We start from the raw sequence: 17,500 nt of genomic DNA, 5'->3' as shown, positions 1-17,500 counted from the left end.
ATGAACGAATGGAGGAAATGGTTTCCGACGATACTTTTACAAAGGGAGACATAGACTCATTGGTCTCTTGTTGGGTGTTGACAAGAGTAGGTGTAGAGCATGAAGAAACTTCTATATCAACGTTTGCCTGGCATGAGGAGCTAGAAGCTTCATGTGGCTCCCCCCTTCCTGAGCTAGGTGGTATTGATCGATATCGTTTGGGAATCCAAACTAGCTCTTGAAGAAGTGGTGCAGAGCACTCTGTTACCTTTCCCTTACCACAGTCTTGAATTGTCATTGGGGTGGCAACATTTGGTTTGCAAGGTTTTACAGGTGATGTAGAGGAATTCAGCTTATGCTTAGGGACCCAAATCTGGTCATTCCCTTCGTAGTACCCTTGGACTACTAATAATTTTTAGGAATCCATCGTGATGTTACATTGCCCTTTCTCGGGCGGGTAGCTGCTTTCCTTCTACGAGGCTTCTTGTCTGAACGAGATTGAGTAGGGGGTAGCTGTTAACGAAGCTTTTGGGACCCATTTGTATGTACTCTTTGGCATAGTAAGCGAAGCCTTAGAGACTACACTGCCTGTTTCCACTCTTGGCGTTGAAGCGTTAGAGGGGTGGCAAACAATCAAAGATGGTTTTGCCACTGGACTTTGTGATTTTTTGTTATCTAGCATTTTGTCTAGAGTTGATGACTTAGGTGCGCGATTTTGAGCGGTCAGCAGATCGAGAGCGGGTTCTTGCGTTGTAACTCGCCTGGTTGCCCAATCAATATTACACTTGGTGGTTGACATCCATTTGCGCCCTAAGTTTACAGTCCCCTCCATGGTACCAACAGGCATAACCAAAAAGCTTTGAATTACAGTCCCCTTATCATAGGCAACCAAAGTGTGCAGAATTCCTGAGACAGGGGTTTTCTTCTTGTTGATACCTTTAACTTGGATAGCACTCTTAGATAAAGGTGGTTTTCCAAGTTGACACCACACGCCATATGATAACAAATTATGTTGAGCTCCTGTATCCAATAATGCATTATACAGCACCTCCCCATAAGGACTCTGTAACTCAATTGGGTATCTTAAAGGCGGATCAAATTCCAGTCCTCTGCCTCCTCAAAAAATGCTTGTGTAATCCCCAAGTTGGCTTCTCGTTGGCGCCTAGCACGCTGTTGACGTTCTTTGGCTTCAATTCTTGCCTGTATCTTCATACGGCAAGGGGTAATGATCCCTTCTGGTGGCTGCATTAACCTTTTTGAGGTCAACGCACACTGAGTTTTCCATTCTTCTTTGGTACGATGACTATCAGAGAAACCCATTCTGAGTGCTCAATAGGGTATATGAATCCACATTTTACAAGCTTTTCAATTTCCTCCTGTACAATCTTTGCGTACGTAGGATTCATTGGGTAGGGACGTTGCTGGACTGGTTTAGCAGTGCTAATCATTGGAATTGTGTGTTGTACAACCGAGCGTGGGAACACCCTTCCTATCATGATATGTCCAAGCAAATATGTCTTTGAATTCCTTAAGAAGCTTCTTGTTCTTGTTGTGCCAAGTTTTTTTCTTTTAATTCCGCATCCTTTTGTTGCTGATGAGCTAACTCTTGGTTTTGCCGCCTTCTCACAGTACGACTTAGTTTTGGCTTCTCTTCGATTTCTAATTGGGCGACGTCATGAGGTTGCGGAATACACCACATGACACTTTGGAGGTATTGTCCCCAATTATCCGCTAACTTCCGAGATGAGCGTCAATAGCTCCTACATAACTAAGCCATTCTGCAGTGGATCTCTCTTTGTTTATTGTAGTTCATACATTAGCTCGATAACGTTGTCGCTTATGTCTTGTTTTCTTCTTGCCAAGTTTTTTATTTTTGTTTCTATCAGATTCGGACTCACTTGGTTGATCTTCATTTGTGTCCCCCTCACTCTCGGATGAACTGCAGGAGGTCACCATCCTAGGCCTTGAGCGCCTTGCTTCCACACTTGGGTGAATATTTGATTCATCCCCCCCATTAGGCTCACAGTCAGTTTCTTCTTGAGATTCAGACGACTCAGAGTTGCATTGGTCAGAGTCTTCGCTACTGTCAGTGTCAAGGGAGTTTGCCACTTTCTCGCCATCAAGAGTCAAGTGCATAACACCTATCATGTTTACTGGCACTAACGGTGCCATATCTTGTCCCTCAGGTGTTACCCAACTTGTGCCTCTATTTCCCCATGTGTCTATGGTTGCCGCTAGGTGTACCCAATCCACATTATCCGACTCAGTCATACCCGGTAGGACATCCATATAAGGAGAATCTTTCCCATCATCAGTCTCTTTTTTGCATGTATAGCAATACCTTAATGGGACGGAGTGAATAGTGGTATCTGATCGATTATCGATGATAACCTTGCTTCCTAAAGGATGCGCGCAACCATTCTCAAGATCAACTCGAATGACAGAGTCCTGGAATTGTAGGTAGACATGGTTTTTCGACCAGTCATGCACCATTTGTGCTTCCCTCATGAAAGGACGCCCTAAGATCATTTGATATGACATAGGATGCTTAGAGAAATCCATTACAATGAAGGTGTATCTTACCTTGTATCCCAGAACCTTGATCTTAAGGTCCCTTAACATCCCAATAGGTTTAGCAATAGTTCCGTTTGCCATCTTAACCACTATGTTTGTGACTTCAAGGTGAGGTCTTCCCATAGATTCCCAACAGTTTTTAGTCACAATGCTCACTCCAGCACCACCATCAAGGATTCCCTTTAGAGTTAATCCCTTGGTAGTAATGGGGAGGGTTGCATTAGATTCGTCACCTTCAAAGTACTGTCCCAACTTGTTAACAGGTATTTCAACGACCGAGTCTTCATCTAGGTTGGGTTGTAGATCCTAATGTTCCCCTTCATCTTGAAGCGTGTCGGGTCTATCCATATTTGTAAATTGCGGTAACCCCGCCTTCAGTTGTCCATTGAGAAATGCCCGAAGAGCTAAGAATAGCTCAGGATCTCCGTATAACTTGGATATGATCGTGGTTTTGATTTCAGAGGACATGAAATCCATTAGCTTGGACACATTCAACGGTACTTTTCGAGATATCGCCCCTTGACTAGGGACTGGTGAAGATGGAATCACTTCCTCTTCGATGGGGTCAGGCATTCCCTCACTAAACATTCTTTCAAGCAAGAAGGGTGGTTGCCCACTTCCTGATGTCCTATCCTCACTTTCTTCCCGAATGATACTAGGTATAGCTAACGGTTTATGGTTCCTGTGAGGCTGAACTTGCGTAGGAAACACTCTGTCTGGAATTTGGATTTTTCTAGGGTTTGGCTCCAGTTCTCTTTGTGTTTCTTCCACCAAACCCCTTAAGTGTTGCACTTGTTCAATCTCCTCAACTGGGTTTGGGTAAGTTCCAATCTTTTTCTTGAGGGTTTTTGGCCCACGTGGCTTGTCTTGGGGAGTCTCAGTCAGTTTGGGTGGCCGAGAGGGCATTAGCTGACTTGGTTGTGGGGCCGGGGGAGTTTCCTTTTGTTTCCCCTGATTTATGTATTCGCTTGATTCTCCTTCGTTGAGCTCCCGAGTGGGATCCTCCCTTAAGGTAGTGGCTTTGGTCCCCATGGTTTCTATTGAATCAGAATCATCTTCAGGATCATTCATATACACGGGGTCGTCTCCTGTTCCTATGTTAGTCTTTGAACTAGGCTTGGAGCTCGTGGTATTAAGCAATCTCTTCCGCCGCGTTTTATTTTTCTTTGCTCGAGCAATTGATGCAGTATCTCTCTCTTCGAGAATGTAGTTTTGATTTTGAAGCATTGACCGTGTAACTACATTCGCGGGTACAACAGGTGTGGTTCCTCGTGCCTCGGTACTGACCTCAACCAAATTCAATGGCGTAATCTTGGGTGCACTAGGATTATGTGGACATTGAGCAATCAAATGATCTATGCCACAACGATTACATGTAAGTACCGGCATTCCCGATGTGCTCCCTTGATTTGGTTGCATTTGAGTAGCGATCTTCTGTAGCCTATTAGGGCACTCCGCTACGTGATGCGGTCCACCACAATCGTAGCATTGAAGAGGTGGTCTCCTCGCCAAGGTATTAAGGTTTTTCCCTCTTGTGGCAAGAGCAGTGCTTGATATACAGGCTTGACTTGCCCGAAATGATCCTCCATGTAGTACTGGGGAGTCATTTCAAACGTATCAATCCCATATTGAAAAGTGGGGTCTATCTCCTCTTCATAATCTCCACACGCACTATGTGACTCACAACCCACCTGGTTTATAGGGGTAACCCTTGGATGTGGAGGGTGGTCCTGGCGGTGGTAACGGCACAGACCTGGACTACATTCGAGTTCCTTGGAACTATGTGCTATGACGGTTGCTCGACAGGTGGTGCAGGCATCAGCGCGGGTACTTGAGGTGTGTTTAACCAGGCTAGTGGTGCTTGATTTGCCAACATACACTTAAGTACTAGGCAATCCTTAGATTGATGGCCATACTTACTACATGCATTGCAATTCCCATTGAATTTAACTCTGAATGTGGGACATTCACTCGTACCATGTGGTCCTAAGCAAACCGAACACTATTGTTGCTCCCTTCTTGGGTACATATGGCTATTTTGAGCCCCTAAAGTATTCTTGGAGAGCCTTAGTAAGGTTAGTCACAGACATTTCGAATATTTTGGGCTCCTTGGCAATAGGTTTTACCGTCATTGGCTCGTGCCCAGATACTTGCAAACTAACGGATTTTGTCTCCGAAGACACCTTTTTACCTGCAATCATCAAGTTATCTTCTAACTGGATTGCATTGGCAGTGTGACTGCTTCCCACGTCGTAAGACCTCTAATGACTAAGCCATTGTATATGTCCTCGTGGTGCAATCCTCGGATGAATCTATCGAGCAGTTGGTTGTTATTGAAGCGCTCATCGTCGGGAGTGCAGCGAGAATTTAGATGCTTTAATCGACTAATAAAGTCTCTAACTGACTCCCCTTCCTCGCGTTCAGCTTTTTGGAGTTGAGATGCTACCCCCCAAAGCACACCCTCCCGTATGTATTCTTTCAAGAACAATCTCTTGAGAGTGGGATAGTGAGTACGCTCTTCAACCCTTAAAGTTCGATACCAATCTTCAGCTTTTCCACTCAAGGTTAAGCCTAAGGCTTTACATTTATGTAGCTCATTGTGCTCTTCCAAGGAATCACACACATGTTCAAAAACTTCAATGTTATGCTTCTATCACTCACCGCTCAAACCGCCGTCGCGTGAAGGATTCTCGCGTCGCAGTGAAGAAGGAGCCGCCGTCGCCGCTCTACCACCTCGCCACCGCCATGCCGCCACACAGTGCTCGATCTCTCTCTCTCTCTCTCTCTCTCTCTCACACACACACACACACACACACACATACACAGGAGAAGGGGACCGAGAAGATAAGGCAAGAGCACACTTTGTATTCAACACATTGAGAATGAGAGTTTTAGGGTTACATTTGACTCTTATAGGTGACTTAGCTGTTCACACATGGACGCCCATACATGGCCGGCCGATCCTAACCCTTATCCTACTGATATTCAAGGTGCGCCTCTCATCGGCGTTCACCCAATCCCTTTATCCTTTACATATGGTGCCGACAAGCCCGACCCATGACTCAGAATACTTAAATTAATTACATGACATAAAACATAATACGTCTCAATGTCCGTCACATAGGTTAACAAATATACACAGAATTTCTCTCACTAATAATGTAATATAATTTATACAAGATTTCACTCACTAATATATATATAGCACAAATTTTATAAATACCTTAACATATATATTATATATAGTTAAATTGTGCATATAATAAATTGACTAATATTACATTACCAAATTTAATAATTAATTATTAAATTTACATGCATAAGTCATAACCGAGTAAAGGTTTTTTTTTAAATAATTCATTAAAGCTAGTAGTTATAATAATTCTTATTACATATATCTTTTATAAATTTTTAAGTTATAATACATATACTCAGCCAACTTATAACTAGAAAGCTGCCAAGCATGTAATACAAAAACAATAAATTTAAAAATAATATAACAGAGACAAAATGAAACTTAAATGTCACACAACCGAATCAACTTACCTATATATATATATATAGTGATGGTAGGCCTCTAAAGAGAGAGTATTATTAAAAAAAATAGGGCAAATCTTAATGATACCATTCTTCAAGATTGGCTCCATGTATTGCTCTTGCTAGATTTTGTTGATGAGTGCTATTACCATAATTTTGAAGTCTTCCCAAAAATAGATCATTAGGCAATCACACTAGGGACTCTTTGTTAGGTAATGTGGATATTGAGATTGTTATGAATGATTTTAAGGAGGTAGTTGTTTCAACACCCACTCCACAGTTATCATGAAAATAGTCTCTTACAATGCAAGGCAAGATTGGATAGAATGTATGCTGCAAATGTGGATTGTTGGCTACCTCCTTCATGTGTTATTTCAGTCTAGTATGCAGCTCATCAGTTGGATCACTTTCCTATCATTCCTACTTTGTCTTGCTTTCATTGACAAGTATGTATGCATGGGCTTTGTGTGAAAAGGCCATTCATGATCAATAATAGGAATTTGGGGAACCCTTTGTTTAAATCGGCTATTTTCTCATGTATTGCAAATTTGGTTACCACTGATGCATCCTTGTTATATAAATGGGAATCTCTTATGCATGGTTTTCAACAAAGTATTTGGTCTTGTGGTAAAGCTATAACAACTCATAACAGCCAGCATAATTTGTTGGCACAATCTTAATTGGATAGGTTAAGACTTCAAGGCAATAATGGGTCTCTCTCACCGAAAGATGAAGAACAGATTAAACAAAGTGTTCAAGTTTTACAAGATGCGGATAAAGAAGCAGCATGTAAAGCTTGTTTCTTGTCTAGAAAGCTTGCTTTCTTTGATGCTCATTGTATTTCAAGGGAATTCTTTGCAAGATTTAAAGGTACAAAGAGAAACTTATCTTTCATGACAAAGCTTGTTCTTGAAAATGGAGATTTTATTGCGTCAGGAAATCAAATGGCAAGGGTTCTAGTGGACTACTTTAGTAATATTTTGGATGATAAACCTCTTATGTCAACAACACAATCTAATGTTGTTCATACTTTGCTTCCTTGCATTGAGTCCTCCACTGCTAACAGACTTGAAAATCCCTTCTCTTGTGGAGATTTGCATTATGCTCTATCTACATCACGGAATGAAAAGACACTTGGTCTTGCTGGAGGACTAGATATCAAGGTGTATTTCATGGACAACTCTTGTTTACGGCCGATGTTCCCTGGGATATTGCTCGAATGAAGCTTCTTGAGGATGCATATATTATTTCTGATAACAAATGGCAGAGGAAAGTGTTGAGAGTAATACCCTCATAGGTATTACTCTGGATTTTGTAGCTCGGATTTTGGAAGGAATATAAGAGATATTTTTCCAAAAATAAAAAATAAAAAAAGCACACGCGCACGCGCACACACACACATATATAGCTGCATGTATGTATGCATGCATGTATGTATGTATGTATGTATACACACACAGGTGCATATATGTAGGTGAGTACAGTGTGAGTGCATATATGTACGTGAGTGCAGTTTGAGTGCATATAAATATAAATAAAAGGTGTGTGTGTGTGTGTGTGTGTGTGTGTGTGTGTGTGTGTGTGTGTGTGTGTGTGTGTGTACATACATACATACTTCTACTTATTGTAGCAATTTTGGTATCAAGTAGGGATGAAAATGTAATGCAAAAAAGCATGTCAACTCTACTTTTCTTTCTTGCAAAGAAAGACAATCACATTATTGTAAAGAGAGACAAAACGGATAAGGTTCCTCTAATAAGGATTACACTTTACTAAGATTTAGGAACACTAAGACATAAGCCAAATCCTTTTCTTTCCACATAGCTAGAGACTTCAGCTTTTACCTACCTCTTAAACTAGCAATTATATTACTTCGTAGTAACCATTACATACTGCTACTTAATGGGCCTCCCCTTTAAGGGGATAAAATAAGATGTACCATACAGGTTTATGACAAAATGAATTCTTAACTCTCAAAAGTAATGACATATAGTTAAAACTTTAAGTGAATTATGTAAACTGTCAAGACTAAGGGCTTCATGAGTTTAACCAACCTACAACTTATTGAGTGTAACTGACCACAATAGCCTCTTTAATATTTATGTGTGCGTGCACGTGCACACTCAACTACCCATTCTTTGAAGGTGTGCCAGTGTTAGCCAGTTTCCTCTTGCTGCACAAAATCGTGTAAAAGCATTGGAAATGAACTTGCCACCTTTATCAGCCCAAATCTTCACTGGTTTATCTAAATCCTTTTTTACCATGGCATGCCATTCTTTGAAATGAAAGAAAATGGTCTTCTGCGATAAGAAAATTAGAAATACACCCAAGTAAACCTGCCGTAGTCATCTACACAAATCAGTGTGAAGCACCTCGAGAGGTGCCAAAGCCCACCTGGTAGCCCAAGGCTCTTGATGTTGCTTGCCACCACAGATACACGAACTACATTGACCGTGCTTGCTGTCGACATTGGGCAAGCCAATCACCATTCAGTCTTAAAAAGCTCGAAGCAATGCATTCACATTCAAGTGACCATATCAATAGTGTCACAAATCACTGATAGAAATACCTGTAAGGGAAGATACATCAGAGAGTTTGTAGATACCATGGTGCACTCTACCACTCCATACGACTTGACTTATGGTGATGTCCCTGATAGCAACAGAATGATCATCGAACTCAACTCGCTTGCCAGTCTTGCGCACCTCATGCACTGACAAGAGATGAAATATACAGAACTCGAGAGGAATGTTTCCCCCCTTTGCCCATCAAGAACTATCTCCATCCTACCCTCACTATGGATCGGTATGGTGGATTTATTACCGATAAAGATATCACTTGGATGTCTTGTGAGATCCTATAGCAAATCTTAGGAAGGGGTTATGTGGCGGGAAGTACAACTGTCGAGAATCCATTCTCGAGTATCGTTCATGATGACCTCCTTGCTCAAAGATGAAGAAGCACCAATGTCAAGCATCTCCCAACTGCACAAATGCTGCGGTTTTGACAGCTGTTGCTAAGGAAGTGGCACTCTGCTGAGGTCGTTTTCGCGAATAGTGACCTTTCCTGCCACAATGGACCTGCCTCTTGGCCTTCACCGCCTCTAATCAACAAAGAATCAAAGGCTGAATACTTGGAAGACAAATGAGAGAGCAGTGTGATGGCCATGTCCTCCAAAGAGAGACCTCCTTTCCCACCTGAAGGCCCTCCTGCTGAAGTGCCTGTAGCTTGTTGATGTGTTCATGCATCGTCAACAACCCCATCATGGCTTCCAAGGAAACCGCTTCATCAGAGAGACTCGATTGTACAGTGAGGGCAGATGCTCGCATATCACTCGCACTATGCTTGATGTGGTAGATTACTTGGGTGCAATTGAGGAAGATAAAGGAACGAACACGGGCATTAACACGATCCCACAATTGCTTTTGCTTCTCGTTCTTGTTGTACAAGCAGTGAAATCCCCTCCTAGTCCATATCTGGCCGTGGAACACCAATCGTGATGAAGTCACAAGTCATAAGACTCCAAGACTAACTCCATCATCACCTTCTAGATGCCATAGTTGTTCCCATCGACTTGGCAATCGATGGGGAACGTCGAACTTCTGGGTAGCTCCTGAAGATGACCCTTCCCTTCTACCATGTCAAGAAGTCACGTAGTGTGAAGGGGACGGTGGGAAAAAGATGAAGAAAAGGCTGCAACCAACTGCAAGGTTGCTTCCAGCAATGACAGCCACCTTCTACCTGCTCCTCCAAGTCCCGAACATCCGAAACTTCCTCCAATCAGCACCGTGAAAATCTGTCCACCAAGATCTCTCTCTCTATCTCAAAGGTATCACACTCGAGCTCTGATACCATGTCAAGATGTGCAGCGGAAAATAACAGAAAACTGAAATAGCCAAGAGAGAGGAGAAGATGAACAACAAAGACAAGATCTGCCTGAAAACAACTGCTGAACTGCACAGCTCCAATCACAAGTGGAGGGCAGCTCCAATCAGAGGCGAGAAGACTGCACCACAACTGCCGCAGAGGGGGGCACCTCAAGCTGGAGGAGGAGAACTGCTGCTCTGAAGTGTACAGAAAATGGGGGAGGGGGACCCCTTATATAGGCAGCCAGAGCCCCCAGGTAGGGGGGGGCGACCAAATCTGGCCTGGTCGGCCACAGCCAGGAGCTGGTAGCCCAACCTGGCAGTAAACCTCACAATGGGCGGGCACACCCACAACACTGGCCCTCTCTCACCCAATGGTACATACAGGAGGTGCACAGGTGCACAGGTTTCCAACAAACCAAATCAAGGTGATCAAAGAAGACACCAAAGGCCATCAGAGGGATCAACAGAATGATGCAGACAAAGAGCCCAGGGGAATGAGGTGCTCTATGGCAGATTTGGTGCTCACAATCCAACCATGTCTGGATTCTGGACCTTCTGGGCAAATGCAAGTCATTATCGTGGAATGGAAACATACTTCAAATGCATCTTCAGCTTCCACGAAATTCCTACAGTTCTCATGAAATGCTTCATTTGGACAACTTGCTCGTGTGAGCAGCTGAGACAAATGGAAAACGGAAACGAACATATGTATGCATGTATATGTATATGTTTATCTCACACACACACATTTTTCGGTAGTGAAAACACATAAGTCATCAAAAACCAATCAAATGTAACAATCTATGCACATAGAGAGCCAAAGGCAACAATCAAGATTGCATGCTACATACAATGCTCGATACAAAAAAGACATCTCATTGTCACATCAATACAGGAAAAATATTCGATGATAGGACACATGTTTGTTGTGCGATGTTAATGAACTATAAAACTATAGTGATAAGTAGCATGTGACATTGATTCATAAATACAACGTAAAAGACTTAAGTGCATCAAAAATAGTGCCCATGAGTTCTTTTTCTGGGCCCATTTTTTTTTTTTTTTTGCTGGGGTACTGGTGTGCATCCTAACTGTCCAATGGACGTACTGTTCAGCAGTGTCTGTGAACATTAAATCTTTCTAGTGAACATTAAATCTTTCTAGTAAAGGCCTGCAAAACAAGATGATAAAAGCAAATGTGACCATTGTCCTGGTGGTGTGGTGGCATTGAAGCAGAGCTTAAACTCATTAACTCTGTTCAGCAGTGTCTGTGAACATTAAATCTTTCTAGTAAAGGCCTGCAAAACAAGATGATAAAAGCAAATGTGACCATTGTCCTGGTGGTGGCATTGAAGCAGAGCTTAAACTCATTAACTCTGTGTTCACATTCCTTCCTATGTAAGGAGAATTTAAAAGCAAGACAATATAAAAGATCTGCATATAAATCGAAGAACCCTGGTCTGTAAGCAAAAAGTAATACCCACCCTGGAGCCTATATGTCATCCATTCTGGCAGCTATGAAACTTCTCCACAATGTGCCATAAGTGGTGGTCTCGAATCAACTTCTCATGATGATTCAAATATTCCATGAGAGCCCCCAGCATGTAGTCAGATGGCCAGCTTCTTACGTGCGAGAGAATGGGTAACACATCCTTGACATAATTCAATACCCACAGGGGATGATTGACACTAGTAGCTATGTTAAAATTGGATTCAGCGCTTGAAGTCAAACGATCATCAAAGTTCCCACGGATATGAACACCATACAACTTCAGAGGCTCATCAAATGATGCAACTGGTCCACCTGAGCTGCCACAGGTGGTACTAGCTCTAAATTTCAGGAGATATTCGTTGGCTCCAATCACATCCCCCACACTGATTGACATTCGACCAGGAACCAAGCACTGTTGATTCATCAGCACTGTCATAAGTGTTGCCTTCGTGCTCTGTACTACTCCATATTTTGCAAGCAACTCAACTTCACGAACAGCACCTACATTTAGGATCTAGGAAAAATGCTTAGAAAAGAGGGTTAAACACTGAAATGATAGTTTTACGCACAAACAAGGGCATGGTTTACCTGGGTACTGGAGGCAATAGATTAGCTTGTCAGACTCTACGTCTGGCACCTCACATGTGGGCACATACCACCATTGCTTATTTGGATGTTCAATGCGACGCTCAGGCCAAACATCACCATAGCAATCTGCACCTACTGTAACTGCTCCAAAGAGAAGATCCGGTTCATGAAACTTCATTGATGGTGGAGTTGGTTTGACTGGAAAGAGCTTGGAGCCATCCCTTTTTGCCTTCACTGGTGGAGAGTGTTGGTTCTCCAAAGAGATGCCCGGCCAAACCGGCTCCTTATTCCGTGCAAGGATATGGATTCCCCTCTTCCATGCAGACTGGTACTGGCCTGCCTCAACTTCTGCACATATCCGTGCCTACCACAAGAAATACCATCAGAACAGCAAAGAACTTCCTTTTGTTTACAATCTGGAAATTTGAAGAGTGAGTGTGTGTGTGTGGCGGTGGCTGTGGTAGTGGGGGGGGGGGGGGGGGGGGGTAACATACATTCACATCAAGTGCACCCAGGGCATGTCCTGAGGATGCAAATGCAACAATGTGAGATCCGTCCCATGGCTGGTCCACCAACTCTCCCACTTGGCCGACAAGCTCCAGTAGAATGTCATTGAAATCCCCCAGATCGGATCGTTTCACAGGAGGGCTCATGCAAATGCAGAAGCACGGCCACTGCTAGAGCTCAATGCAAATGCAGAAGCACGGCCACTGCTAGAGCTCAATGCCATAATCTTTGTTCCATGAAACCTCTGCTGATTTTGAAAAGTGTACTCTCTTCATAGCAGTCAGGCATGCACAAACTAGACCTAGATGAAATGCACAAACTCATCACATAAAAAAGTGCAGTTTATAACTTCAGTAGTCATCCAATAGATTACAAGAGACAAATGTTCCAAGTTCCCCCGTCCATACGAAAGAGGCTAGAGGTGGGGACCTGAAAATCTCAGGGCGCGCTCTACCGCTGAGCTAATAGCCCATCACGCAGGTCCCCCATACCCCTGGGTAGCAGGGATAGGGGGGGCCTGCATGCAACGAAACGGGGGTAACCCAACCCCCCAGATCCCAGATCCTAGCCCCCCCCCCCCCCCCTCTCCCTCTCTCTCTCTCTCTCTCTCTCTCTCTCTCACACACACACACACACAATACATACACGCACTCTCTCTCTCTCTCTCTCTCTCTCTCTCTCTCTCCACACACACACACACAATACATACACGCACTCAGGCACAGGCATTTCTTACCCGAATGAAGATGAAATCCTCCTGTCACTCGTGAAAGGCCATATTTTCTTGAAATCTTCAATGTCATGCGTCCATTTGCCTTCCTTGCGTATAAGACGCTCCTCGGGCACCCAATCATCCCTGAAAAACGGACCAGCAGACAAACTCAAACGCAACGACATTGAAAAACAAAGAGATCATTCGCTACTTACATTGTTTGTGCGCTCTGTCAACTCTCCAGACTGCTCTGTGTTTTCAAAAGAGTAGCCCTCAAAATAGGATTTTTCAAAGAGTAGCCATTATATATATATATTATATATCATATATATATATATATTTATTTATTTATTTATTTTAAGGGGGCTTCGACCCTTATGCTTACCGAGCTCTCCGTCCTTGGGATGCTTTTTGGTGCTTGCTTTTTCCCAGGTCTCATATCTACTTGGCGTCCTTCAATGAAAGGCATTTTTTCTTTATTTATTTTTTAACTTTCCACTAGCTTAGTGCTCAATACCCTTGAGATGCTAGTTTTGTTCTCATATGAAGATTTCCAATGGTATAGATATTTTTTAGATTAAAAGAGAGTTTTCTCTATATAGTGATTAAAACTTTAATTGTTGGATGGTCTTTAAGTAAATGTTGTGTTTTGGTTAAGTATATTCATTTGATATCAATATAGATGTTAGCTCCATGACTTGGATGTGGTTATCCTTGTAAGGATACCTAGCTTGATTATTTGATTTAAAAGTTCCTTGGTAAAGTACTCACTCTCTCTCAATAGAGATTATGGCATGTGTAGTAACCAAGAGGGTGGCATGGAATTCTTCATATGACATATGAACAATACAAACCACCCTCGGTATGACTCTATTAAAGAGGAATATGATGGCTTGGGCAAAAGAGTGGAAAGAGCATTATTCACGAATTCCACCCCCCAATAAACTACCCTTAGGTATGTCAAGATACTCCATATTCTTACGCTTGGTGTAATTTGAAGATCCAACACGTCTTGGATCTAATGCACATCTTTAAGAATATAGCACAAAACTTTGGGAGTGCATGATTGATATGTATGATTCCATAGGTATTAGAGAGGATAAGGCTCTTAAACCGCCTTCCATCTTCGACAATATTTTATCTAAGTCCCACAAAAGTGGATTCTTCCAAAGGCCCCATGGTTTTATCCACAAAAGAGCAAGAAACAGTCAATAAGATCATTGCTTCCATTGGAACTCCAACAGGCTACATACACTTGTTAAGAGGTGCCTTTGCAAAGATCAAGAAAAAGGTGATCACCAAGAAGAAACAAGTCAAGGATAGCAAGAAGAGAAAGAAAGGTGCCCAAAAGAAATGTGCACAATTATCACAACTCTTGGGGCTTAAGTCTCATGATTGGCAGACTTACTTGCATAAGATACTGCAAGTAAGTCTCTTTCTCTATCTTTTACTCTCTTCAAATGTCTCAATAATATCATATCACGTATCATGATATCCATTACTTGAGTGAGGTACACATTACAATCTTTTGGTATTCCTCTCTATTATTCCCTAAACTGATTATATGCTGTTTTCTCCAATCAAGTAAACTCAATGCATAGGTTTGTTAGCTCTAAAGAGACTGACAAGTTGGACATAGCGACGGCTCAAACTTTAGCAATGGAAGCCATGTGTGCCATTGAAGATACATTTCCACACTCCATTCTTGTCAATCAAGTACATGTCCTTGTCTATGTTGTAGGAGGAGATAGGTATTTGTGGAGTGGTACATACACGGTGGATGTTTTTCCTCAAGAGATTCATGAAGACTCTCAAAGACTTTGTTTGACAACAAATGCAAGCAAAGGTAAGTATGGCCAAAGGATGGATTATACAAGAGACCTTTGTCCACATGTCAGCTTATCTTTTTAAGATGGATCCTTCCATACCAAGTGTATAGTTCGATGAGATAGATCCTACGGCTCCGCGAGGGGCCGGGGGCGCGGCTCCGGGGGTGTTCGGGCACGGCACCAGGGGGGGCCGGTCGGGGGGTGTTCGGGCACGGCATCGCGGGGGCCGGGGGGCGTGGCACCGAGGTGTTCGGGCACGGCACCGGGTGCGAGGACACGGCACCGCCGCGGGGGCTGGGGGGTGTTCGGGCGTGGTAGCATGGGGGCCGGGGTGTGAGGGCACGGCTCGACGGGGGCCAGGTGGCGCGGCACCGAGGTGTTCGAGCATGGCATCGAGATGTGAGGGCACGGCACCACGGGGGCCGAGGGGTGTTCGGGCGTGGCTGCACGGGGGCCGGGTGGCGTGAGGACACGGCTCACCGGGGGGGGTTCGGGCATGGCTTCGCAGGGGGGGTTTCGGGCATGGCTCCGCAAGGGGGCGGGGGGCATGAGGGCACGGCTCCGGGGGGTGGGCCGGGGGTTGTGACGGCGGGGGGTCGGGTGTGACGGGGGGGCCGGGGGCCGGGGGGCACGGCTAGGGGTGTAAGGCCACGGCTCCGCGGGGGGCCGGTGGGCACGGCTCCACGAGGGGGCCGGTGGGGGGGCACGGCACCGCGGTGTGAGGCCACGGCTCTACAGGGGCCCGGGGGGGCACGGCACCGGGGTGTGAGGGCACGGCTCCGCGGCTCGGGGGGTAACGGCACCGGGGTGTGAGGCCACGGCCCCGCGGGGGCCCGGGGGGGAGGGCACGTCTCCGAGGGGGGCTTCGGGCACTGCACCGTGGGGGCCAGGGGGCATGAGGGCATGTGGTCCGGGGGGCAGGCGGGGGGTGTACACCGCGGGGGCCAGGGGGCGTGAGGGCACATCTCCAGGGGGGGCGGACGGGGGGTGTTCGGGCGGCACAGCACCGCGGGGGCCGGGGGGTGTGAGGGCACGGCTCGCGGGGGGGTTTTGTTGGGGCACGGCACTGCGAGGGCCGGGGGGAGCATGAGGGCACAGCACCACGGGGGGCAGGGGGGCACAGCTCCTGGGGGGGTTCGGGCATGCACCGCGGGGGCCGGTGGGCGTGAGGACACGGCGTCCCGGGGGCGGGCGGGGGGTGTTCGGGCACGGCACCACGAGGACCAAGCACGCATGAGGGCACGGCACGCGGGGGGCATGAGGGCACGGCATGCAGGCCGAGGGGGGCATGAGGGCAAGGCTCCGGGAGGCCAGGCGGGGGGGCGTGAGGGCACACAATGCAGTGCGAGAGCACGGTTGGGGTGAGCGCATGGCACACGGGGGGGCAGGGGGGCAGGGGGGCGAGGGGCGCGTGAGGGTAGGGCATGTGGGGGGGCCAACCGAGAGGTGTTTGGGCACGGCACACGGCGGCAGGTCGAGGGGGTCAGCGGAGCGTGATGCCACGGCGAGGGGGTCGGCGGAGCGTGATGCCACGGCACACGGCGGCAGGTCGAGGGGGCGTTAAGGGCACGACTCCGAGGGGGCGGGCCGAGGGCCGTGAAGGGCACGGCTCCGGGGGCGGGCCGAGGGCCGTGAAGGGCACGGCTCCGGGGGGCGGGGGGCATGACAGCACGGCACGCGGGGGGCTGGGGGGGCGAGGGGCGCGTGAGGGCACGGCACACGGGGGGCGAGCCGAGAGGTGTTCGAGCACGGCACTGTGGAGGGGCGGGCCGAGGGCTATTCAGGCACGGCACCGCGGGGGGCCGGCGGAGCGTGATGCCACGGCATGTTGCGGCGGGTTGAGGGGGCGTGAAGGGCACGGCTCCGAGGGGACGGGCCAGGGGCCGTGAAGAGCACGGCTCCGGGGGCGGCGGGGGGCGTGAAGGGCACGGCACGCGGGGGGCGGGGGGGCGTGACAGCACGGCTTCGGGGGGCATAGTGATGCTCCGGCCCAAAAAAGGGTGCAGCACCAGGACTTCCCAAGAGGTCACCCATCCCAGTACTGTTCTGGCTTAAGCGCGCTTAACTGCAGAGTTAGCGCGCTGGTATGACCGCACCACATCAAAGTAGCAAATCCAAGAGACTACAAGAAAGAGAAAGGAGCAGGTTTCCCGTATCGTGGAACATTCCACGTTTCCAAGACTCCGAAGGGGCGTTTCCAAGAGAGTGCACAATGTGGGGGGCATCCAAACAACACCCTTGGCAGAAAACAGTCCTCCTCGCACCATCCTTCCAAGTCGGCCCACGCAGACACTTGGGCAAATACGCCTCCCCACATCCAGTTGAGTTCACCGCGTGGCGAGGTCGTTGAGGCAAACACTCATGCGTACATCCATCCGAGTGTGTGCATGATGCGCGGGCGTTCTGAAGTGCA

At 46.4% G+C, this 17,500-nt stretch overlaps 1 protein-coding gene across 5 annotated transcripts in view; it reads right to left on the bottom strand.

Moving 5' to 3' along the window:
• LOC147621677 (uncharacterized) overlaps positions 1–12,707 on the bottom strand; it is a 127,522-nt gene extending 114,815 nt beyond the window's left edge. For 3 of the 5 annotated variants that reach the window (XR_015269871.1, XR_015269872.1, XM_086824428.1), the window contains exons 1-3: positions 12,534–12,707; positions 12,040–12,403; positions 11,718–11,952 (exon numbers count right to left, since the gene is read on the bottom strand). Coding sequence is in view for 3 of the 5 variants with exons in the window: in XM_086824428.1 (XP_086680554.1) it covers positions 11,718–11,952; positions 12,040–12,403; positions 12,534–12,692 (758 nt within the window). In the remaining 2 variants the exon portion in view is untranslated. The other 2 variants (XM_086824427.1, XM_086824426.1) reach the window with 2 other exon arrangements.
• Between the last annotated feature and the right edge of the window lie 4,793 nt (positions 12,708–17,500).

The sequence above is a fragment of the Cibotium barometz genome, chromosome 30 (assembly GCF_041138505.1).
Source record: "Cibotium barometz isolate CiBa-2024 chromosome 30, ASM4113850v1, whole genome shotgun sequence".
Taxonomy (NCBI): Eukaryota; Viridiplantae; Streptophyta; class Polypodiopsida; order Cyatheales; family Cibotiaceae; genus Cibotium; species Cibotium barometz.
This window is presented reverse-complemented; position numbering and strand designations above follow the sequence as displayed.